Source organism: Aulonocara stuartgranti (genome assembly GCF_965226115.1).
Source record: "Aulonocara stuartgranti genome assembly, chromosome: 7".
Classification (NCBI taxonomy): Eukaryota; Metazoa; Chordata; class Actinopteri; order Cichliformes; family Cichlidae; genus Aulonocara; species Aulonocara stuartgranti.
The window spans coordinates 6,802,092-6,828,868 of NC_138945.1; the positions used below are offsets into that span (position 1 = coordinate 6,802,092).

At 39.9% G+C, this 26,777-nt stretch overlaps 1 protein-coding gene across 6 annotated transcripts; it reads left to right on the forward strand.

Moving 5' to 3' along the window:
* Window positions 1-1,041: 1,041 nt before the first annotated feature.
* wt1a (WT1 transcription factor a) lies at window positions 1,042-26,727 on the forward strand. Of its 6 annotated transcripts, none has more exons than XM_082540106.1 (10): window positions 1,047-1,133; window positions 1,594-2,964; window positions 6,329-6,451; window positions 7,566-7,668; window positions 12,869-12,952; window positions 18,983-19,082; window positions 21,563-21,707; window positions 23,053-23,142; window positions 23,518-23,601; window positions 23,856-26,727. In XM_082540106.1, exons 2-10 carry the CDS (start codon window positions 2,496-2,498, stop codon window positions 23,975-23,977), a joined length of 1,320 nt encoding a protein of 439 aa, XP_082396232.1. In that variant the 5' UTR covers window positions 1,047-1,133; window positions 1,594-2,495; the 3' UTR covers window positions 23,978-26,727. The 6 variants fall into 6 exon arrangements, with proteins under 6 accessions (XP_082396229.1, XP_082396231.1, XP_082396232.1 ...); XM_082540104.1 differs by having other exon boundaries at window positions 1,050-1,133; window positions 23,518-23,610; XM_082540108.1 differs by lacking the exon at window positions 12,869-12,952 and having other exon boundaries at window positions 1,051-1,133.
* The last annotated feature ends 50 nt before the right edge of the window (window positions 26,728-26,777 follow it).

Genomic DNA, 26,777 nt, shown 5'->3' on the forward strand with positions numbered 1-26,777 from the left:
CATTTAAAGGAGCAACCTGAGGTGGTTTGGATGCCTCGTGGATGCCTAATAGGTCAGGTCCTGTCTGGTGTTTATAAATAAAATAAAAAAACAGCAGGAATAATATTTATATTGAAATGAGTGAAACCTCAGTGATACCAGACTCAAAGGACGGTAAATAAGCTGTTAAGTAATAATGTGAAAATTAAAAAAAGTGTGTGCAATAATTTTTTAACTTTGCCTTGATATTACTATAATAATAGTTTTCATTATTCACTACAATTTCATTAATCACACAACTAAATTGCTCTTCTGGTTTTTAAATTTATTTTATTTGCTGCTGACAGTAATTTATTCTCGGGGTCCCCAGAGACTTCAGTTGGTAGTCTCTGATATGTAAATATTTCAGTATTAACATTCTTTTTAGGATTATGATTTTTTGTCATAGTCCTTAATATTATCATTATGAGTTTAAAAAAAAAATCTAAAAACTTCCCACTCACTACCGAGCAATGTTTAAATTCTTGTGCACCCACACATTTGATACCACCTGTAAGAGAGCACAGGGCTGCACACCAGCGAGAAAATCAAGCCTAGTTGTGTTTTTTTCCACTGTGGAAGAAAATAAACTCTGTTCCTGGTTCCCCACAGTGTCCTGTGCCACTTGATTCTTTAAAGAAAATGCTAACAACGCCCCTGCACAGTTAGTTGTGATGTTAGATTTTTTTGTTTGTTTTTTATGCAGTTGAGCAATAACGAATTAATTTGAAAACAAAAGCACTTGAAGGAAGTCGTATTAATGGCTAATAACCGGATTAATAACCGGAAATAAGTGCATTTTTAAAAGGTTTTGACGCAGGGAAAATACATTACCGGCATTTTAATTTGAATAATTTATTTATTTTTTCCTTTTTTTTTTTCTTTCGCACTTTTGTTAGTCTATCAAGAGGTCAGACACGGTTAGCACTGTGTTCTCGTCGTTTTGACGCAGGTGGAAAAGACATAGATTTGCATTACGGGAAAGGCCGTTGTTGCCACGTGCAACCAGCACGCGCAAACGTGGAGAGTTGAAGATAAATGGACTTTTCACGCACACTTTGGGAACTCTTATCGCATTATTCCCAAGCAGGAAACTGATGAATGTTAGCAGTAAGGTGAGCCGTTAAAATGTGTTTTCGTTGTATGGACGAAACATTAAATTTTAAACCACTGACACGCGCGTCTCCGTTCATTTATTTATGTATTTATTCATTTCTCAGTGATGATTTCCCTTTTTCTGGCCTTTCGGCTGAAAACCTGAGGCGTCACAGTTCTTATTATTTTAGTGTTCGTGTGATTTTAATATGTCGACAGCTTTTCAACGAATACAATTAAGAAAACAGAGTAAATAAAATAAGAAAACGCAGATAAATACAGCAGCGGGCCTTAAAAGCTGCAGTCAGACATGATTTATTGGCGCGCGGGGCGTTCGTGCACAACCGTTTAAATTAGACCGTAACCCCGCCCCGGTTTGTACTTAAACACAGCAAAAAAAAATTAGATAAATCAGATGTTATAATAATTTTATATTGTCTAATAATTTTAATCCGTGTAAAATGCTGCATTTATTTTCAGTCTGGAGGAGGAAGGTTGATTCGTTTCTATTTAAAGCGGACTCCGGGCCGGGCCTCCTTTGTCACAGGTGAGTTTATTCTTTACGAAATATTTAAGTCGTCTTCAGAATAAAATCCTTTTTAATGCTGCTTGATTAAATGCATTCAAAATAGCTACTGTATCGGCCTGTCAGCAATAAAATAGACTTATAGTTTGGGCTATTGTCTTTCAACAAATAGTTAGAAAATTATGCTTGTTGAAGATTTTTGTTCCCAGATTTTTTAAATACAGGAAAAGCACGTGGTTAAAATTTTATTTTTGTGTGACTGAGGTCAAAGTTTGGCTTTATTTGTTTGCATCAGAGTGACTGTTCAGTAGATGAATGAAGTCAGAGGGTGCTTTCCCTCATCACCTCCTGACTCCACCCCCTCCACCCTCCTCACACACACACACAGACACATGCACAAGCTCAGAGAGTGGAGGGAAAAGAGGGCTACTCCTCCTCACTCCTCCTCACTCCTCTTTCTCCATTCACAGAGAAAGCTCTGAGCTCCTTCTTGAATGGACCCCATCTCTCCGAGCCAAAACTTGCTTTCTGCTGTTGTGGACGAAAACTGAAGATCACCACTGATCAATCTGTCTGTTTTTTTTTTCTTCTTTTTTCTTCTTCTTTTGCTGAGAAACTTGGCTGCAGAGACTGTGCTGTGTCGCCATGAACTTCTGTACTTCTGTCAGACTTGATGAGTTTCCAGAGCGCCTGTGTGTGGTGTCGTAGACGACTGATTCAGAGAAGAGCTGAGAAAAAGAAGACGTACTCCTTAAAGTGACTGAAAGACTCCCAAGGATTAAGAAGGTGGACACAGGGAGACGGATCGAATTTAAAAATAGCCTTCCTTTATCCCAGTTCTCTCCCCTGGACCGCGATGGGTTCAGATGTACGCGACCTAAACTCCCTGCTGCCCCCGGTCCCGGCGGGCCCCAGCCCTGGCTGCCCGGCCCTTCCCGTCAGCACGGCCCCTCAGTGGGCTCCTGTCCTGGACTTCCACACTGCCCCCTCCCCTTACACCTCTCTGGCTGCTCCCCACTCTTCCCTGGGGGCGCACTCCTTCATCAAACAGGAGCCCAGCTGGGGGGCCGCTGGTGACCCCCACCACCACGATGCAGATCCCCATTGCCTCAGTGCTTTTACCGTCCACTTCTCGGGCCAGTTCACAGGGACTGGGGCCTGCAGGTACGGAGCGGCGTTCGGGGCACCACCTCCTCCGCCGGCCCCGAGCCAACCGCCACCCGTGGCCGCCCCGCACCACCACCAGCCCCCCAGCAGGATGTTCAGCAATCCGCCATACCTGACCAACTGCATGGACACGCAGCAGGCGGCCCGCAACCAGACAGGTAGGGTGTGAGTCTGGGTGTTAGAACATCACCAATTTAACTGTCAATTCTTTCACAAGAACTTTTGACAGATGCAGCTTGAAGTCTTGGTATCATTTTTTTTTTTTATCATTCAATTCAACATAAATCTTTTCTACTTTCTGCAGAAGGTGCTTCAGAAGGTGAAGGTCACTTTTCTATAACTTAGCACATTTTCTTTTACAAATTTTACCCCCTGTATATGCATCTGAAGTTCTCTGACAAATCTGTCAGTCATTAGTACATCACCAAAAATGATTTCATGTGGTTTAAATCAGCTGACGTGTTCCTTCTCTGGCTCGAAATCTTGGCTCGGCCTGATACGACCAAGCACGTTACAAACATTGACATCTTCTTAAAAGCACACACAAGTTGTAGAAAGGCGATCCAGCTAGTACTCTTACACAAGACTCCTGTTTGTTTCTGAAAAGGTGGCGTTAAAAGCATTCGAGCTGTAGGCATTAATGTTTAAGCCACAGATGTGTGTCCTGTGCAAACGGCCCATTAAAAGATCACATCCATGAACTTCTTTGGATCTGATCTTGCTTTTAATCGCAGTCACTGAATTTTTTAAATAGGGTTACAGTAATTATGATCATTCTTTTCTTTTGTGTCTGACGCCCTTATAAATTAATTTTTGGAAGGTTTACTTTTTATATAAAATAACATGTCATGTGTTACTCATAATATAGCTCTGAAAATATCATAATTCCAGGTGCAGTGCTTCATATGAAATTTTATATAAAATTACCGTTTCATACTTTTTAAGGTAAATAAAATTTTGTCTGAAATGTTTTAATTCATTTACAAAATCTGATTGTCAAGCACAACAGTATTTTGGTCTAATAAATGTCAAAGATTTGGCAATTGTAATTTATAATTCTTTAAACATCTGCTTAATGTGTAATAAATGCATGACTGCAGCAACGTGCATCAGCATGATCCACTTATAATTAAATACGCCACTGAGTTAGTTCGAATTCGTAATTTTTGCCATTGGAGTCGAGGGTTTTTCACATCTCAGTTTAGTCCTGGTTGTTTAGATTTAATTTCAATTTGTGTTTTATTCGGAGAACAAAAACACTTTTCTGTTAACATCTTTAAACATTTTTCCATTATTATTTTCACGTTCGCATGTAAATTATATAAAGTTTCATTTTTTTCTGTGAATTTTTCTGTGAATTATATTCACCTGAACCACGCTTTGTGCATCATCTCATTTAACCAGTAAAATCCGTCATTTTAACCAGACTAGAGTTCAGTAATTAACCATGAGCTGAAGCGTGTCCAAAGTCAACAGTGGGATTCATACCTTCTGAGTATCACACCCTAAACTCTTGTTTTTGTAAATGTTCATTTCAGGCAGAAAAATTCATCTGTTAGTGATTACCCAACTGATTAATTAGTAATAACGTGCTTATCAAGCAGATCGTTTAGGAATAACACAGCAATCAAAGCGCCAAGCCGACCTCTAACCTGTTTTTATCTGCTCCCCGCTGTGGCTGGATGAGCACAGACAAACAAACCAACAGCAGGACTCGGGTCACACAGTAGAGCGTGATAGCACAGTGGGGTCACACAGGGACCATCACACACACACTCACACACACCGCTTTTCTGTTTTTCTGTCATGTTCTGACATTTTTGTGTGATTTGAACAACAAAACAAACAAAAAGTAAAATAAATTTTACCAAAACACTTCAACTTTACAGCACAACTTTTACTGTACTTATTGCCATATATTTAACCTTTAGATAACACATAAATACATACTGACGATCACCTAATATGTAAAGCTGATTTCCACAATCATCCATTTGAAGATTTATTTACAACTCTGAGTATTAAAAAAGAAGAAGACAATATGGGGTATTTCCAGAGTTTTCCAGCTGACCTCATCTCTTCTCACCTCAGTGCTAGACTTCAAGGAGGCAACAAAAATGTCCCAATACATGGATGAACACACACACGCTCAGACATATGCAGAGAGAGAAAACTCAGACAGGGAAGAAGACAAATGGAGATGTTTAATGAGTTTTTTTTCTCGTCCCCCTCCGCCTCTCCTCTCAAGCACCGATTTACAGGGTAAAGTCGGTGAAAGTGCTGTATTTTAATTAATGAGGCGTGCATGTGAGAGATAATGTGTGTGTGCGTGCGTGCATGGGTGATTTATGGCAGTGTGTCGTGCCCTTTAGGCCAGTCTAAGTCATGAGTCAGGTCTAGTCTGGGTTGTCGGGCACGGATCTCTCTCAACAGAAGTCGGTGTGTTTGAGTGTTTCTTTGGGGGTTTTTTTTTTATAAAACTAAATTTATTCAAACTGAACTCGCAGTTTAACTGTGTGCATATTATGCCAGTGGTGAAAATAAGATTAATCGAATGGAGAATAAAGTCATAAATGAGGCTAATTCAAATTTTCTGTAACTTTATAAAAAAAAACGAGTAAGGGAAGCTTAAGGTGTAACATTTAACATGTCTCATGTTTTATGTGTAGAAACAAAGAAAAACCCAGAAAATCTTCTTCACCTCCTTTTTTCACTGGTTTTATCATAACTTGAGTGATTTATTTTCATCTTTTAAAGCAGAGAAAATACATAAATACAACCCAAGTGCCCGAGCTGGTCCTCTAGATCATAGTCTGGCCTGCAACGTCCTAAAAAGTGGAAAAAATGAATAAATAATAATTGACATAATTATATTACTGAATCTCAAAATCTCAAAGTAGGATGATTGCAATGAGTCTGTACTGCTTTTTAACGTATGTGTGCAAAGCAAACTTTTCTCTCGCCTTACACTGATGCGTGAACATCTCTGCCCGGTGCTTCACATTTCATGACTTTGGCTGACTTTGATGGTCTTCATCATAAATGTTACCTTGATCTTTTCCTCTTTTAGTGATCTGTGCTGCAAGACTGTCAATAATAAAAGTATCAGCGTTGATGTTCATGAAAATGAGCATCATGTATGATCACTGTTTCGTTCAGTGATGCACTCACCTTTTGGTGGCATTTTTTAGTCTATATTCATTTTGCTTGTAGCAGGATATATGCTGAAATGGTCATTTATGAGGATTTTTTTATTAATCTTATTTCTTCATCGCAAAAACAAGAAAAAGGAATTTTTTTTAATATAGAAAATTCTTGTTTTTAATCATGAAGGCCTTGTTGTGATAATCTTATGAGTTTATTATAAGTCGTTTGTTCTGCATGCGGCTCTTTGGTTACTTTACCTTTATTACCAGATTCACAAATGCAGCTATGCTGTTGTATTTAGTTTCATGTCATCGTGTTTCACTGTTATGGATTTCCGCCTGTTTTTATGTATTTATTTTTCTTTCTGTGTTGCAGGTTACAGCGCAGTTGCATTCGATGGAGCCGGTAATTATGGTCACACTCCTACACACCACAGCTCGCAGTTCTCCAACCACTCCTTCAAACATGAAGACGCTTTAACTCAGCAGAACACGATGGGTATGTGCGAGTGTGGCTTTCGGCGTGCCGACGCGCCCTGTGAATTCAGTCTCTCCTGATAAATGTCTCAGCATGTAAACAGGAGTTTTCTTCCTGAGATTCATTAATCAAAATTTTTTGTTTTGCTTAAGTAAGTTAATTTTATTCTAACTATTTATAGTGAAAATATTTAAAAACCTTTTAGGTTTTCTAAACCCCCCCCCCCCCCCCCCCCCCACCCCCATATTAATATATGTGCTCAAATGGTAAAAAAGTTTTTTGTTTGTTTTGGTGTCTTTTAGTCTTCTGAAATAAACAGACTTATATATATATACACATATATATATCTCCATTTGCAGGGAATTGCAAGGGAAAATTTAAATGACTCATAGTTGTTACACTTTCTGTTTTTTTTTTTATTAATCACAATTATAATTTTTACAAATAGTTTTGTTGCAAGCTTATACCAAAGCACATAGTTACATAGTTGCTGCAGGTCTTTTGCCTTTGTAGGACAACTGCTCAGATAACATTTGTGCAGATCCAAAAATGCATTATTTTTCCATCTTTCTCAAAACAACAATGCATCAGAGTCTCTGCCAGTTGGAACAAAAATAGACGTTTCAGTGCGTTTTAATTCTGTGTGAGTGCACAGCTGTGTGTATGGCAGCCCAAAGGCCCTCACCTAGGGAGTGTCTTGTCCCCTATTCTGGTCCCTCGGCCCTGACCTTGCATGTCGGAGGTATAAATCAGCCACATCCTGACTGACAAACCCCTTTCATCCACCCACTTCTGTCTTTAATCCCTCCCCTCTGTATGGTATTTGTAAATATTTAAATAGGGGTGTTTTGTGGACCCGTAGCTGTAAATTTTCAATGATTTTTACAGCAAAGATTACGCCGGGAATTAGAGTAGAGAGAGGGATTTTTCAGAAATGTCAAGGGAGCCGTTGACAGAGAGAGAAAGATCTTAACATTTGAAGAAATCTGGGGGAAAAGAGAGACCACAAAAGAAACACTGCTGAGGAATTTAACCTTCACATTATGTCTTTTTTGTTGTTGCAAAAGCCATATTTTTTTTAATGTATAACTACCCACATTATATACTGTATTGTGTATCTGTGTGGGCATTATAGGTGAGCAGCAGTATCCTGTACCTCCTCCTGTCTATGGGTGTCACACACCTTCAGATAGCTGTACGAGCAGCCAGGCTCTGCTTCTGAGGAATCCTTACAACAGGTAACACTCACATGCCTCATGCACTGCAGTGCGCACCCACCAAAATCATCAAATCTATTTTTACACCAAACTATCAGGAGCAATTAAATCTGGAAATACTTCAGAAACCATTGTTGATTGTTTTTGTGTTGCACTAAATTCAGTGAAAGGTAGCAGGATGCAGTTCTTAACAGGATGTTCACCTTCAGGACAGGTCTGCCTGCCATTGCAGTTTCCTTCTTTGCTTTTGTTCTGCTTCCTTTAGCAGCTTCTTGGTTGTTTCAGTTTTTGTGCACCCATTAGAGTATTTAAGTATTCCTCAAGTGATGTGAAAATCCTCAGTGTATGTATCGTCGTGACTTTGTGTGTAGATTAGTCCGTAAGTAACGGTGTTAGGACGTTCAGAAGGAAAGCATGGGCTGATTTACTGATTGTTTAAAATAAAGAAAGTCCTTTATGCTTATTCTGTGAGGATAATTGTCAGTGATTTACTGTCTACCTTTCTGGGGTTTTAATTGCTGTGAGACACTCTGGTGTTTCCTCTGAAGGACAGATGACGTCCAAGCAGAATTCGTCATAAAGTGCAGTTACATTGTGGCAAGACGCGAAAAGGCTGAGCTTCTTCCACACTGAGTCTTTCGTAAGATCCTCTGGTTCTAAACTTGCGACTGTTCTGACATCATTTTGCAACATTAGCGGGAGTTTTTGATTGAAACAGCGCAGGGCTTTGTGCTTTTATAATGCCTTGCAGAGTGATCTACATTAATCTTTACGATATGAATCAGCTCGTGTTGATACAGCGCTTACATTTAAGTTAAAACTCTTTGTTTCCATCCAATAAAAACGAAAATGAAGAAAATAAAGGAAATGTCTTCACTGACAGCAGACTGCTTCACATAAGGTTAAATCACATTAAGCCATTTTCCAAAAGCAGTGATTTGCTGCAGTAGATGAATGACTGGAACACTAGAAATATTTCCACTCAACAAGCCGCTGAGACGAACCGAAGCTATAAGCCTGTTTTCTTGTCATGAAACTCCACCGATGGTTGATGGCCAGTTTACCTTCTTTCATTGCTTTCCTAGTGGGCTTTGCAGCATTTAATGAAAGGACTTTTTAGCAACAGTGCGCAAGACTCGCTTTTCACTTTCGATTAGATGAGCTGTCCAGTGTGACGTCTAAAACATGACTGGTGCAGTGACTTTTTTACCCAGTAGTTCCTTGTGGGACCCTGACAGGTCTCAGCACACTGTAGTTTGACTTGGAAGTTTTGTATTTGTGATAGCCATGGTGACTGTGGTCACACCCATAATCAATTTGACAAAAGTACCAAGAGAAAAAAAGCTTTTTCCCCCCGTTATTTATGGGTGTCAGTAATAATGTTCTGTAGCTTCTCCTGACTCAGTCGAGTCTAAGTGAATATTGGTTGAAACTTGCTCTTATGTTCCAAGCAAAGACAGAAAATAAGAAACTTAACAGCTGGGGGAAAAACCAAGCTCTTCCATGATTATCTTGGTTATAGTGGTGAAGATGGAAAATGAGAAACGTGCTGCCAACATGTCGTGACAAAGCATGAGCACATTCTGAGTTTAGAGACCTTGTCTTCAACTATATGGATAAAAACACTGGGCCACCTACACTTTGCTGTGGCTGCTGCCATGAAGCTCCTGGTGCGCAGTGTTTGTACTGATGTCAATGCCAGAGGAGGTTTGAGCACCTCAGCGCTCAGTGACCGCACCCTGTAACGTTGACTGCTGTTCCCGTGGGTGCTAAACGCTTCACTTTGCAGTAATACTTATAATATTTAGGGGGAAGAAACTTCATAAACTGACTTGCTGCTACGCTCACTTCCTATTTCAGTACCACACTTGAATTCAGTGAGCTCTTTAGAACGACCCATTCATTCACAGTTGTTTGGCTGACTGCGAGGCCAGGTGTTTGATTTTATACAGCTGTGGCAATGGGACTGAAAATATCTGAATTCTAAGATTAGAAAATTTCTGTCCAATATCAATACTCTATTTGGTATGTTTTTACATACCAAGTGTGCAATTTTCTGCATGTACATATAGTGAGTCTGCTCCTCCACCAACAAGTATTTCACCTTCAGCCACACCCAAACTTAACCTTTAATCCCATCCTTTACTCCCACACTCCACCCACATTCCAGAAATAAAAATATTGCCTAGTTTCTTAAAAATGTAGCCATTGTGCCCATTTTGTACCTGATAATTTACTGCAATTATTGTAAGTCGGATTAGTACAGAAAAACAAAACAAAAAAATGGATGTTAATGTAAATATTCCACAAGCCTTCACCACACAGAGCTACCTGTGCAGCTCTTTTACAGATGCATTTAAAAACTAGCGGCAATAAGCTTCCTCTGAGGTTAATACATGAACCATTTTTAGTAGGTATGTCTCCTGGCTGTGTGCTCGCTAAAGTTTTTCTTGTTCTGATTTCTAAATATAACATTCTTCACATGCCATTGCTTCAGTGTTCCCCATCGATGGACCAACGTAATAAATTCTCTGTGAATATCACAGCAGGGAAAGTTGTGTGAGAGAGAGACGTATGGTCATAGGCTGTCCTCAGAATCTCCCTGTGAGGAAGTCTTAATCATAAACATAACTGATATCCACTCGAACGCGCTCTCATAGCTGGGAAGGCTCATATGAGTCAGTGGTCTAATCTCACAGCCTGGTACCAACAGGCCTGTATTTACTCTGCAGGCTGCTGGAACAACATGAAATAAAAACACGGGCCTTATTAATGCATACAGACAGGGGGGCACTCTGGTTTTTATCAAAGTAAAAAAGAGTACAAGGTGTATGAAATCGCACACCATGTTCTGAACAGTTGCTGTAATCTTTGAGCTGCAAACAAATGCTCAGGCTCTTCTTGGACACACAGGAAATTTGGCAATTTGCACAGAATTCCAAACTTTTGTGTCCTCAGGAGTCATTTGACTTCTCACATGGAGTCGGTGCATGTGGAGGGGGTGGCAGTGGGCCACTCTTTGCATATTCAGTTATTCGGTTTGCTCAGGCAGATTTTGTTTTTTCATCTCACCGAAGCACGATTCACAGTTTGTCTGAACCATTTTCAGATATGTCTGGAAATCCCCTCCTTCTGACACCTTTGAAATACAAGCTCTTTTTGCACTCGTTACTTAAATGTTTATGTCAATTTGTATCTGTATAGCTTTTTGCAATACAATGTCTCATTAGGCAGATTTGTTGCACTGATAAGGGGCGACCGTGGCTCAGGGGGTTGGGAAGCATATCTGTAACCGGAAGGTCGCCGGTTCGATCCCTGGGCTCTCTGTCCTGGTCGTTGTGTCCTTGGGCAAGACACTTTACCCTACTGCCTACTGGTGTTGGCCAGAGGGGCCGATGGCGCGATATGGCAGTCTGCCCCAGGGCAGCTGTGGCTACAACCGTAGGTGCCTCCACCAGTGTATGAATGTGAGAGTGAGTGAATGAATAGTGGTATTGTAAAGCGCTTTGGGTGCCTTGAAAAGCGCTATATAAATGCAATCCATTATTATTATAAGCCGATATGATTATTAGTGGGATGAATGGATGCTTTTAAAGTTACTGTTAGGTTTTTATGACTGTCCAGGTTTGACTGTTAGTTATGATGGTTAAAGAGGCTTGATATGCATTGAAAAGTAGTATAGTATTTATTTTATTGTCATTGTCAAGAACAATGAAATTGCGTTTGGGGCTTCCATACAACCCAAAAAAAGAAGAAAATAATAAATACCCCTTAAAACCCAAGTGTACATATTTAACCCAGTGTGACTCCAATGCAATAAGACAATCCTTAGCAATAATGTTCGTAGAAATTCAGACAAAGACCTGAGAAACATGACAAAATACAACAATGCACCCATTCAATATTATTGTACTGTGAGATATGATATCAGATATGATAGTTATCTATTTAAGAAAGAGGGGGGGGGGGGGGGGCAGGAGGGGGAAGAGAATAAAGATATGATGCACCAATGCAGACCAGTTCATTGCTATTAAGAAGTTGGATATGGTTACTGCCATTGTTGCGAAGACAGCATGAGTGGATGTTTTGTTGAGTGCTTCATGCTGAGTTCCACTGACATCCACTTCACTGAGATGGAGGCAACATTTCAACAGTTCAGTTCTATGTTGTTCAAACTGCGATCACCTTTATTAATTTACCCCTTCAGATCATTTTATCTTCTTGGATGCATTTGTTTTCTACTTTTCAACATAAAACCTAGATTCCCAGTCACTTCAGTTTATTATTTTAGCCTAGACAAATCAGCCAAAGTGTCTGTATTGTGTCGGAAGTGGGAAAAAGTTGGATTTGTACATCCCTATCCAAAAAGCCTGCCTACATAGTTATTATCAAAATTATAGATATTTGGTAATTGTGCTGTTTTTGATCCTCTGTGGCACTTCTTGAGATAAATTCTCTGTTTGTTTATTCTGAAGAAAAGATAAATTCTTTTGTAGGTTAACTGTGAAGTGGAGGGTTTTTCCAGGAAACACCTGCTGTAACACACGCTGGGTGTTACGGCAACAACAAAAAAAAGGGGGAGGGGACTGATAATGGTCATAAAATAGATGGTCAGCAATGGATCCAGTGAGAGAAGAAAAGCAGACATATTTATTTGAAAATGTCATGGATAGCTGCTTTAAATCTTGCTCTGAACCTCCATCCCAGCAGTATTTCAGCAGATATACCATTTGGCCCAGCTGGCCGTGTGCCCCTGTTGTACTGTAAAATAATAGCTGTGTAACGAGCAGGGTACCAGGCACCACATCTACCCCATCCACACTGCTATGTGCCTGCAGGTGGTGTAATAGAGGGACTGTGGTGTTAGGGGTGAGAGCTATAAATCCATTGTGTGTGTGTGTGTGTGTGTGTGTGTGCACGTGAGGTATTTAAACGCATGGCAGCTCTGAATAATGATTCTCGAGTCTGCCGTGTTTAATGAAAGATGGCCGTAATGAGATAATTTGGCTCTCTTGGTGTCCGAGGAACATTTTTTAATCTCAGCTCCACCTGTGACTGTGTGGGTGTTTGTGTGTGTTGGCATTTTTCATTAGCGTGCTTCTACAGCGGACGACAAAAGCGAGTGAATACACACACACATACACCCAACCGTGTCCTGGTGCTTGACAGTCCACTGCACAGCTCATGAGCTTTTCTTCTACATTTTGTCTTTCCTCCACAGCGGTGAAAATTTATATCAAATGACCTCTCAGTTGGAGTGTGTGGCATGGAACCCTGTCAATACACTGGCATCCACCATAAAGAGGTAGGAACTCATCCATCGCTCTCTTTAAGCAGCAGGAGTCTGTCAGGTTTGGGCTGAATAGGACAGTGGGTCATGTGAAGGGAAGATTAGGTCGAAGAGAGTGAGCAGACTCATTATTTTTGGAACAGCAGCGGCAGTTTTCAGCGCTGAAAGAACATCTTTAGTCTTTCCCACCTGCTGCGTCGCTGTGATGTAGAGTTTGAACAAGCCGGTAAAACACACGCTTCAATTTGGTTTTTAAGGTTTGAGGTACTGCTGCATGGACGGCAAGACACTGGGTTCAAACTCATGTGCTCATTTGTTTTATCTTAGCATGTAAACAACGCAGCAACCACTTTCTCTGTGATTTAGAAGGACGCCAGTTTTGTAGGACGTTTGTTTAAATAGCATAAGTTCCTACAACATACACCAGCCTTACTTAATTCAAATGCTACATCTATTCTTCCTGTTACCAGAGACATTATAAAAGCGAGATGTGCCATTAAATAGGATTTGCTATCAAATTTTTAAGCAGTTTTCAAATTTAACTGGTGATTCTGTTCATGCTGCTGTCAGGTCCCAGTGCCCGGAGGTTTTATCAGTATGACAGCAGAATGGCAAGACCCGCTTCTGTCAGGACTTTGCCTTTGTTATTACTAATATAAATAGCAGGAATAGTTACTTTTTGCTATACTATAACTTATAGTACTAGAAGTATTGTTCCAAATGGAAGTGCATCTACTACTGAGCAGGTAAGAACATTCATTTAAACCACTGATCAGCCACAGCATTAAAGCCGGTGAGTAACATTGATCATCTCATATCACTTATTAGTCAATTGATCGCCGTCTGTTCTTTGCCTAACTCAGCAACCATTGATCTGATCACTGTACTTCAGACTGGTGCTCTTTTTCAGTGGGGGTTGTCTGTGTTGCAGATCAAAATATTCAAAAGCATTGTTGCCTTGACATTAATACAGATGTTACCCTGTGGTAGCCCCCCCCCCGCGACCCTGATAAGCAGAAGAGAATGGATGCATATTTAGAGAAGATGATTGTTGGCTGATTGTTGTTTAGAGGTTAGATCTGTTTTAGGTGGTTACACACAGATGTTTAGGCACATGTCTGTTTAAAGCCATTCCACCATTTGTTAGTTTGCTTCACTGACAGCCATGCTCAGCATACTGTAATGGGTACTTTTTATTGCAACTGCTCTGTTTTTTGACTCGCTCATGCTAGTGCACTGTGATAAACTTTACAGCCACTGAGTGTTTGATAAATGAGAATAATCTTACAGAACCTTGAAACAAAACACAAGCATAGCTTTAAAGGTCAAACATGGGTTTTAATTCCTAAAAGGATGTAGGAACAATAAATATAGATCAATTTATTATTGTAGGGTCTTTAACTTACAGTACAAAGACCTTGAAGCAACTGTTGTTGTGATTTGGTGTTATATAAATAAAATTCAATTGATTTAAATTAAGTTTTTGAAAGCAGTGTAACTTAAGAATGCCTTAGAAGTGTTTTCAGTGCGGTTTACCAGCCAAAAAGATAATTAACAGAAATACTGTTAATGTCAAAGTACGGATATAGTGAAAGACGTCTATATTAGCAAATGTTTGCTCCTAAATTTTACATGCTGATAATTTTTGCAAAGTTGTAAAACCAGTGGGGTTTTGGCGCCAGCGCTTGTCTTTGTTCTCATCCTGGGTCGAGTATCTATCACATTTTCCCACGGCTTCTTATATTCCTGTCTGCCAGACACCAATTAGAAACCATGCAGAAATAATCACTGAAGTGTCAGCATTGTTCAGACGATCTTAAAAGCACCGAAAAGCATGCGCTGTGCTGTATGTCACTGTGACCTGCATAGCTTACTGCTGGTCAGCATCTGTGTCGACTCACAAATAGCTTTCTGCTCCGAGCCAAGAGGCATTCATCTTGGTTAACAGATGAATGTGTGTGTGTGTGTGTGTGTGTGTGTAATAGAGATTTGTATATGGATAAAGGTGTGGTACTGTGTGGTACTGCTGTTTTGTGAGAGCAGTGTGGGTGTGTATGTGTGGTGGGCCGAGGCTCTTTAAAGCCGGTATTAATGTGGTTTTATTCACTTAAATAAACTTTTGAAATAGAAAATATTTCATTTTGCCTGTGGCTTCATGCTAGCTGAGTGATTTTTACTGTTTCAGAGGGCTGTCTCTGACTTTGTGGCATCTGTGATGGACAGCAGGAGAAATGAAGGGTTGAGGAGTGATGAGGATGATGAGGAAGAGAAAGGAAAGCAGAAAGAAGGGGAGGAGCAGGATTTGAGGAAGTGGAAGTGTAGGGGAGCTGAGCTGAGACAGGAAGTACAGATTCCTCCCTTCCTATTATTTCGATTTGGAAACTAAACACTAAAACGATAAAGTGCACATCAGCTGTTTGCTCAGTGTGAAAGAGTGAAGGCTGGAGAAGACCTGCAGTAGTGCCAGAGACATTCTGTAGAAATATGAGACCACGTATTTCAAATGTGGTTCAGCAACTCTGATTATTTGCCATTACACTCTCTCAGTATCATAAAGCACTGATGTGTGGTGTTATTATTAGTTTTATTGTTTTAGCACATCATAGCAAATCATTAGTTCCCGTCATAGATGTGTTTTCAGTTTTTTGCATTCAAACATCACACCTGATTGAGAGTGACACAGTGGTTGCACGTGTTGGAAGATCTCCTTCATGGTTCTGCAGATGAGCGTGTGCACTAACGTCTGCTCAACCTACAACCATGAAGGAGGAAGAATTTGAATAGCTGACCCTCTTTAGACTTTGCAACACTTTTTTGGATCAAAGTGATTAGAAATGATAAACAAGAGTCCTTGCAGGAGTTTCTGACACTCACTAACAACTCCGTATGGAAATGTGGAAGCACGTCGTCACTCATCGTTCATAATGTGATCAATCTGAAATTCATCACAGATCAAACTTCAAAGTTGTGCCTGAAGTTGTAGCTCTTACCAGCTATTGCTATAACTATATAACCTGTTTGAAAGTTGCCTTAAATGTGAGTATTTTATTCAAGAAATGCATTTGTTTTCTTTTTCCTGACATGAAAAGTTTGCACAGATATGTGCTGCAAAAAATGAAGCTGGAGCTACCGGTTGGTGAGATTGCATTAGCCCAAAAACTGCTAGTCTGCTCATTTCTGACTCTTTTCTGCAGAAACACTGTAGGGTAACAACACTATGTTTTATATACCTTTTATTTGTTACAGTATTATTTCTCTCTGCTTTCAGTCTTTTTGCTGTAACCTTGATATTTTGAGCAAATATAACGCTGTTTTCTCAGATTCCTCCTGCATCTCCTCATTAGACACATTACAGGTCTTTAGCATCCGTGGTTTGTTGCTCTAGCTGCAGATATATAAGATGAGACATCCTTTATTTAACTTATATTTGAGACATTCTTGCTGCCAAGAGGTAACCATCCCTACAGAGTCTGCCTCGTGAGCTTGACAGGATGACATGAGTTGCAGGTTTGTGATCCATGATTTCTGTCCCACCAGGACATTTGTGTTTTGCATTCTGTTCTCCATTTTTAACTCGCGGATTTTGTTTTTGCTTCACCTTGCTACTTAGATTTGGGCTCTGAAAAAGTACATGTGGCAGTTAGGAAGGTATTCTGGTTTTGACACACATGATACCGATACCCTAGCCTGATGCTTCAAGGGTGAACACCAAAGGATAGCTTGTAAGTACATTCGCCATGACAAGATGAAGTTAATGGACAGCCTTGTCTTATTTTGCCTTTTGAAGGACCTCGTAGTGTTTTCTGGTTTTACACTCTTAACAGAACCACATATTTTCAAACAACTCTTCATTACACAGTTATATCTTTTATATTGTCAGATGTCATCTCCTTCTGTTTTACGTCTGTGTGATGTAAAATGCCACAAACGTCTGCGGTCACATCCACAGCTGTCCAGCCTCACAGCGAGGTGGTTGTCAGAGGACTGACTGACTTGGGTCTCTCATTATGTAAAGTACATCACCCACTATTACTAATCGCATAGACATAAAGATGAATGAATAAGGAGCAGCAAAGGAGCTTGCAGTGCAATGTAAACTCAGTTGCAGTGACTGTCTTCCTGTCTTTGGGATAATCGAGGCAGACAAAGAGCACCTTATACGCGCTCGGCTGTACGGTGTGCGTTTTCCACTGCAGCGGCACAGGATGCAAACTCCCATCCTCCTCGTTTGGTTAGACAGACTGAAATATAACACATTTCATAGACAAGAGCTTTCTGTGTCTCTGGGTGTTATGATAAGAAGATATGAGAGGCAGCTGTGTCAAACAGAGCAGGTTTTGTTCTGCCCTTTAAGTCATGTGAAATACGTGACTGGAAGAGTTTCTGTAGCAGCTGCTTGATTATTTTCCTTGATCAACTGTAAAATATTAACTGTTTAAAGCCTGAACCATGAAATTACTGCTAGAAAATTCAATTTTGTTAAAAAAAACCGAGTGTTTATTGAATCTTCTGACAATTAAAACAACAAACTAGATATTCATTTGCATATGTGTTTTAATTTGTGTCATATTTGCTACATATGGCATTTCTTTTGCAATTTATTACTTAGAAATATATTATATATATTAGATTTTTTTGGTGGGGAAAAAACACACTGATGATGTAGAAGCCTGAAAAACTCACAAAAACTATTTGTATCTAATATGATATGCTAGGTGTTAATGGGTTAATCTTAATTTATATAATAATAATAGTCTCTTTAGAGAAATAGTTTAGCATTTAATACGCTCATTTTTCTGAAGTGTGTTTGCCATCTAAGTTAAGTTTAGTTGCAAGTATATTCTTTGATTATATCATTTCAGATGTGACACTTCCATGTAGTGAAGCTGATTTTGTATGAGGCAAAAACTTTGTGTTTTTGGCCAAATATTTTCCCCAAAAAGCAGAGGCCTGTGCACAAACGAGGAAATCGGCACCATACATCACCACTGGTGACATCAGTACAGTGGACTCTGTGTTTTGTATTATGGGCTCTCAGTGACAGGGTAATAATGTTACCAGCCAACACAGAGATTTGCGTGCTATTGCATTTTTAAAATCTGGTGTGTGTACACTTCACATTCATCTTGGACTCTCTGACTTCACTCTGAAGAGGTTTTGAGCTTCTACCGTCATTTAGTAGCACGGTATACTGCAGCACGGTGGACACTTGATTTTTGGAGCCAACTTTTCGGGAGTAATGAAATAGTGCTCCTTATGCTTTTACGGTATATTAGTATTATATTAATAATAAAAATAAAGCTGTCATTTATTTTGAAATGTCCAAAATAGGCATTAATTTAACACAACGACACCGCTTGACTCTGTGCCACAGTCTGAGTCATTCTGCGATCACGCCATTTCTAAATGAACTCGATTGTATAAAAAACAGCTTCCATGCCGGACACCACATATACCAGTATGTTTACTGTACCAATGCCAGCCAGTTTAGCTACATGGGAGCTGATTGAATTGACTGGAAGACGACTTTATCAGATGTCAGATGTCTTCTCCGGTCTTTAAAAAGACTCTTTACATCTAAACTTGGTTAAAAAGAACGGTCTTCCTCTCCAGCACCTCTGCATGGTCCTTATTTGACCAGCAAATCCAAATCCAGAGCTTTCTTCCTTTGCAACAGGGATGCAACTAACCGCTGTCTGTCCTGCCGCTCTGTTTGAGAACAGTAAGTTTTGATTTTCTGGATCCTTGTGCTAATAAGCACACCATGCACTGAAACCCCAGGAAAAAAGGGTTATATGTATAAGCATATGTAAATGACATGGACATGTTTATTCCCAAAGAGAACAATAAAACACCAAATATACTTGCATTTGCATTTTGGAAACTGTCTGGTGAGGTGTGATGCAGACGAATATCTAAGATCAAACGTGTGGCCATGACAGACCTTCAGAAATCACGTCTCACAGACGTCTGGTACTTGGTGGGTTTAGAGACCACAACAGCAGCAGCTAATAAAACGGCCTGTTTCTCTATCTGTGTTTGCAGCCACGCAGCCAGTTATGACAGTGACCCCAGCACCCCGATGGTATACAGCTGCAGCACGCAGTACCGCATACACACACATGGAGTCTTCAGGGGATTACAGGTAGGAACCCACATTACTGCTTCTCCTGCATGCGCCTAACTCTTTGTCAAGAGGTCACCCTGAGGTCATGTGTTAAGATCAGAGTGTAGCCACATGCTTGACAATACTGAAAAACACCTGAGGTCACTTTGATAAACGGAAGAGCAAAAACAGACGATTGAGCCAGAGCGTATTTTTCTAATGGGTGGAATGAAGAAGATGAGTGGTGGAGAGTCTGATGCAATGAACAGGCTACGTGAAGAGGACTGATATGCAGCAGAGCACAGATTTACAAACCCATACACACAAATACCTGCGCGTACACACACACACACACACACACACACACACACACACACACACACACACACACACACACACACACACATTCAGGGGCTCTTATAAGGCGACTTTAAAAGTCAAGAGGAATCTTTTTCCACAAATCCATTAGCAGTGGAGAAACACACACTCAGGGTTACGCTGGGTAACGATGCAGTTTCCATGCAGGGATCAGCATGTTAATAAATCATTAGATTTTAATTATTGTCTGTCAGCTGCTCTAAAGGACAGGGAGCAGGAGATTCTCCAGACCTGCTCTTAGTCCACAACAGGACTTTTTGAGATCTTTCTTTCTGGGGCCTGCTTCATTACTCACTCTGTTCCTTTTCCTTCTCTGAGATCTTGCTCGGTACAAAAGAATAAACAATATCTCACTCCTGTTCCTTTTTAAAGTATAATTTAAGAGCTGCTAAAAAGTGAGATAACAGATTGAGCAGCAAAATGATGCTTTGCTCCATATTTTTATTACAGGGATTACACTAATTCCCAGTCACTGCCAAAGGAAATACAGATGACAGCCGTGGAATTTCACTCTTCATTAATATTACCTCATGGCCTGCAGTCATTATTACACAGAGTGTTAAAAACTGAAGCCTCTGATCAGCTAACTATAACACTTTAGTCTCACAAAGTCGTTGTTGTTGGTCTCACATTAAATCAGCTAAACAGACCTTCAGCAAACACGTTACTTCTTAGATCTGGGTTATTTCGTATGGAGGCCCAGTGTGGTCAAAATTAATTAAACGGATATGTCATTTTAGATCACATTTTTTAAAGTAATATACATGACTTAAATGGTAGAAAGACACCTAGAATAATAATATTTAATTATCAATATTTGAAGAAAATAGTTTTTTTATGCTGATATTTGTGTATTTTTTTCATGCTCTTCTATTGCATAAAAGTTTTTCTTGACAGTTTACCTTTTAATCAGCCATGTCCTCTACATCTCTGAAGATTTAACAATATCTACCCAATGTAAGCAGGTAACTCCTTTGAGCCACAGCAAAAACGTTTACCAAAGTTAATGAGGCTACTGCTGTAAATAAACCCACTGCACAGACAGCTTAAACTGTCTAGCTGTGTAACTCGCTATGCAGGGTTGTGAGACTAAATTATAACCCGAAATAAAAATGAAGAATCAGATCTGTAATTCTTAATCCTAAATGTTCATCATCTCAGTGCAGAATCATAAAATGCTGTCAGATTTCATCGAACAAATGTATTTAGTGCTGTATGTTTAACCATATACATATTTTTTAAAGCATTTATCCAATATTAAACGCATCAGGACTCCCTACATTAACACATAATAAACTATCAGTGCAAAGAGTTTGTATTGTGTGTCACACACTGTGGATTCTGATCAGTTTACAGCTCATGGTTGCCTCGATGTTCACATGGGCACGGTAGGTGACTCTTAACAGCTCTAATGTTAACAGTTCTAATTAGAACAGGGCTGACCTCTTAATCGCTGGTCATTATGCTAAACGCTGAGGAAATGAAGAGCAGATGCTGCAAACAGGGGAGGAGGAGGAGAGATGGGAGGCAGTGTGGAGGGAAAGAGGGAGAAAAGAGAAAGTGATAAAGGGAAGAATGAGGTGGAGGGGTGTAAAGTGGAAACAGAAGACGGACGGCTAAAGGAAACATGAAGAGTGTGTACTACCGTGTCAATGTAGATTAAATAACCAGCAGGTGAAATGAAACGCCAAGACGTCTGGTAGTGTAAATAAATGTAAACACTGAATTTGTCCCTTTGGTCACGTGTGTTTTCCTGTTTTCTCCTCCGGCTGTGAGCGATGCAGTGGGGGGCACTGTTAGGGGGTCGGTCTAAAAAGCGTGACTAACTGCTCCCTTTGGGCTGCACTCAGCCTGGGGTCATTTTACTGCTAATTCCCATCTAATGAATATATGACCATTTCATCATAATGAACCCCAACATGGAGATCTCATGCACTCATTTACATGCAGGACAGATTTAATTGCCTGTTTTCTAAATGTAATTTAGAAAACAGGCAATTTTTTTTTGTTGCTTCGGCTATTGATGTCCTGGGAGAGTTTTTGTTAATTCTGCATTGAGCAGTTTAGCTTTAAATATGTGTGTGTGTGTGTGTGTGTGTGTGTGTGTGTGTGTGTGTGGGTGGGTGGGTGGGTGGGTGCAGGACGTGCGTCGGGTGCCCAGCATCGCTCCAGCCATCATGCGGTCAGAAAGCAGCGAGAAGCGCCCGTTCATGTGCGCCTACCCAGGATGCAACAAGCGCTACTTCAAGCTCTCCCATCTGCAGATGCACAGCCGCAAACACACAGGTGAAGACGCACGCTCTGCTGACACATTCATCACATGACTGCCGACAGCAGCGGCGTTCTGCACACATTTCCCAGCAGTGCTGTTAACTTCAATAAAGGCTTTCTACTTCACTTACGTTTTTTGAGCTTCAGGAGGACAAACTTCTTCAAATGAAGTTTCCATTGGCTCTGATTTCCGTGTCTCCTCTTGCCAGGAAATATTTCCTGTTTGGTGAAATATAGAGAAAGAGATTTTCAGTTGGGTCTGTTGCACAGAAAAGAACCTTTCACTGTGGTGATTTTATTTTCAATGACTCAAAAGTCAAAAACAAAGCCAAACGTGCATGCACTAACAGATGTGAGCCCTTCAGATTTTACATATAATCTCTAAATTACCTAAAACTTTAGAACATGTCACTGTGCATACTCTCAGAATAGCACTAGTTAAAAATAATCAGTGTTATTCTGAGTATATGCTTTTTTGTTATTATAAACAATAAAACAGCCATAATGAGACCATTAATCTCTTCAATACTATTCATTATTATTATTTATTTATTTATTTTTACAAAGTGTGTTTGAAAATGTATTTAAAAAATGTTGTCCACAACTTACCCTGATATAAATCTTAAAAGCTTTGGTTTTTGTGTTGTGGTTACCTTTGCACACACATTTTATAGCTTAAATAATTATTTTGTTAATTACCCATTAATACATTTTTTAATCGTGTTCTTACTTACTCATTTAGTCTGTTGGATTTCAGGAAATACCCAGAGCCCAAGGTGATCTTTATATGCTGTATATAGTTGGGTCAAAAGTTTGATCAGAACCAGCAAATTTATTCCTTAATTCTTTTCCCTCAATTTCATCTGATCCTGATTTTTTTATTTATCAAGTTATTGACTCTTTTATTGGTTTCTTTTGTTGTTTATTTGCTTGTTTGTTTAATTGCTTATGTGGTTAAATATTGTTGTTCTGCTTTCATGTCAGGCAGCTGCCTGGATCTTTTGCTGCTACCTCTCATTCATTCAGTGTGACTGAACAGTGACTGCGACTATGCAAAATCATATTTTGAGCAACGCGTTTTAATTGGATTGTATTTTTTTTTTTTGAAAAATATGTTTATAAGTGATCTTTGGTAATATGAGTGTTGGTGTTCCTGCATGACTGATCACGTTGCAACAATCAGGTTCAAAGCTGCTGCACAATGTTCTGGACGGGCTGATAAACTGGCCTGTTGGTTTCATCTGTACAGATCCTGCTTTTTTCCATCACTGCAAGAGTGACCAGCTGTGAGTATGTGATAAAATAAGTTGAAAGGATGTCTAAATTAATCCTCTGTGTTCTTTTTCTTGTCTCTGTCCAGGGGAGAAACCCTACCAGTGTGAGTTCACAGACTGTGGCCGCAGATTTTCGCGCTCTGACCAGCTTAAAAGACACCAGAGGAGGCACACAGGTTTGACCGGTTTTACTCCCGCGGGCTGTCTGACTTCATTTTTTATTTCTTCCTGGCCTTTTGCTCTCTCCCTCTCTCTTCTCGCTCTCCTCTGCTTTTTGCATGACAGCTTTGTTTTTGTTTTGTTTATTTTTAAAGACAGTGCCGTCTTTAAAGTTTTGTGTTCATTGGTGCACTGTACTGAACTCACTTCAGATGAAGTTGCTAAATGCTGGCCAAACTTTGGAATGGCTTCTCTGCAAGCCTTTGCTCTACTGTATTTCTCTATCTCCCTCTGTGTGTGTGTGTGTGTGTGATGTTGAATGTGTGTTTTCCGTATGTGTTTATGTGAACTCGTGCTGAATGCGTGTGCATGCTTACTGTACATGTGTTTAGGAGTAAAACCGTTCCAATGCGAGACGTGTCAGAGAAAGTTCTCTCGGTCTGACCACCTTAAGACACACACACGGACTCATACAGGTAAAACAAGTGCGTAAACTTTTATTTTTTCATTTCTTCTTCATCCATTTAATATTTATATACATGTATATTATAGCTGAAAATGTTCATTTTAATTCCTATGAAATAAAAAGAATGTTAATAGACTGGTGCTACTATGCATGAAGAGATATAGCAGCAAAATATTCGAAGAAATCCCTGATTTTAAATCCCTCTGGTGCTAATTCTCCCCCTCCTGTCATTGCCTCACCGTCCTCCACCCACCTCTCTCTCAGGTGAGAAGCCGTTTAACTGCCGGTGGCCTAACTGTCAGAAGAAGTTTGCCCGAAGCGACGAGCTGGTACGACACCACAATATGCACCAGAGGAACCTCACCAAGCTCCAGCTGTCCATCTGAGTGTGTCTCTGCAGCCCGTTTCCAAGACTAAAATATTAACATGTTATTTTGCGTAGCCCAAAACAAAAAAGCCTCCGTGGGAGTCTTAATCTGACATTTAGGACTTAAATTTTACGAGCTACACACCACAGTCTGCACTCTGAGGTGAAATGCAAATCTGTCTAAAATCAAGGAGAATTCTGACAAAGGGGATGTAGTCTTGGAAACTGCAGTATATTACTTAGTTCATCAGTTCAGTTGATCTCAAGGCCAGCTCAGATCAGCTCATACCTTCCTTACCCATTCAACTGACTCTCTCATTTAAGCTCTCCACTTGCAACATACCTATAACTGTGCTTCACCTTTTATGCTGTATCTGACTTAAGCATCTCATCTTCGTTCTTAAAACCTGCTGTGTCCTGTGACCATGAAATAGGGAGGTGTCTCAGAACAGTGCCATGCTTCTTATATAAATCACTGCTGATGGAAATGATAATCTTCTTTTACTGACATGTGTTTTTGCTTCTGTCAAGAAATGCAAAAAAATCCAAAACCAAAATCATCAATGTGTGAAAATCGCAGCGACCTCCCCAAACACCCTCGTGCAGAGTTGCTATGTCATCTGGTAAGATGCTACTTTGGCCAGTCATAGTCCTGGTAGAGTACTCAATGGTTATTTCCCACTGAGGTTTTTTATCTTAAACAAAGTACTTCAAACGCGCTGTTTTCACCAGCACGTCTACATATTTTCATGCTCTCTCTATATTATCATTTCTGCAATATATCTATGTTATTCTGAGCTCCAAACTCACAACATTTGGCCATGTATGTTTTCTTTAAGGTGGAATAACTTCCTAAAACACCTGAGTATTAGCAGGTTTTTCTCAAACAGCAATACGTAGTTCTCAGACTGATGTCTGTTGAGGATCTGGCTCAGCAGCGAGTGTATGAAATTAAATTACTAAAAAATGAAGAAATCTCTGTATGTCGATCTACGCATAGCTTGACAGCTGCTTTCTGTGATAATTTGCAGTGTCACGTTTGAGGTTGCTTGGATGTTTAAGCCTCATATATTAGCTAAAAGTTGCTGCCTGCTCCACTCGGTGTCTAAAGAGGAGGGCCACATATACATGGCTAACATAAATCTAATCCAAAGCCCTTTTACCTCCAGCCTTCACAGTCAAGTACCAAACCCTTGCCCTAATTCTAACTATACCTTTAAAACTCGGACTCAGAAAAAGTGTGAACGGTGCAAAAAAATAAAAATCCTTCATCACACTGTTGGTCTTAAAATGCTTCTCACAAAGATAGCTCTATTTTCTATGGTTTCCAGTCACAGATGACTTCTGTGTTTGGAGGAGGAGCTCCAACCTGCCACACACACACACACACACACACACACACACACACACACACACACACACACACACACACACACACACACACACACACACACACACACACACACACACACACACACACCTTCAGCGAGTGTATCCTTGTAGCTGTTCTCAGTAACTTCATGGCTGTGACGCCTTTAGGGGACGTTCGTAAACTGTAGCCATAAAAAAATAACCCGTGTTGCACTCTCTCCAAACGGGCGCTAATTATGGCGCATGCTAGTCAGTGCAATGCTGGTATGTTTAATTATTGTAGCCTAATTATTGTGACACAGAGTAATGTCTGAGTGCAGCCTGCTTCCCCAGATGATGGTGTTTTTTATGGGATTTGTTGACAGTAAATAACATACATAATCAGTTTTATATAGATTCTCTGTACCCATGTTTCAGGAGAACCAAGAAGAGATAACAAAAACAAAAAGCTTCACCTGATAGTTTTGCTTGAAAGTAAAACGTGTTTCCACCTGCATAAAATATAATTTCAGGCAAACATTGGGTGTAAATGTTCTAAAAATGTATGCAAATCTTTCATTTTACATTTCCATGCCCAGGATGTGTTCCAGAGGACGCCAGATCTTAACTGTTCAATGCTGCAGAGTGAGGTCAAAGGTTATAGTCAGCGGCCTACAAACCTACAGCTTAGCGCCTTTTCAGCTGTTGTAAATATTTCTTTTGCAAAACTACTTTAAGAAGGCGCACATGTTACCATTTTGCATATAAAACCTGCTTTCACTGGACGAATTAAAAGCAGAGAGAGAGATTTTTTTGTCGTCCTTTTAACAATAAGCTGCTTTTAATCTGAAAGAATCAAATCAAGAGAATAACTTGCATCTTTGCAGCACTCGCTCTGTGAAAGCTTTTGGTGTTTTGTCTGGTCTGCATAAAATATCTCGTTGCCACAAACATGACTTTACGGCTGTATTTAAAAAGCTGAACTTTTTTGTTGTTGTTGTTGTTGATTAATGTGACTTTTTTTTCTTGGAGCTCAGTTGTCTCTTGTCCCTGTGGTGTGTAAATATTGCTGGACTTTGGCAGTGTTTTCAGCACTGCGAGCTTTAAAATATGTCTGCCGGGTCACACTGGCTCTGTGGCCGAGACATTATGGTCAAGATGTAAATAATACTTCTTCATCATGGGAACTGAACTGTTTTCATAGGGGGAAAGATGTAAATTAACTGATATATATTAGACTTCTCTTTGGATGAATCGAGAAACTGTTTATATTTTTCTTTCTTTTCTTTGAAGTGTATTAATATTGGAGTCATAAAACAGAAAATGTCAGTGAAACATTTTGTACTCAAAGTGTGAGATTGAAAATTTCTCTCTGTTTAAATGTCTTGTGACTGTTTTGATACAGTAAGATTTGGCCTCTGTGGTTGTTTTTTGTCATTTTGTGTCCAGTTTCTGCTGTGGTATTATCT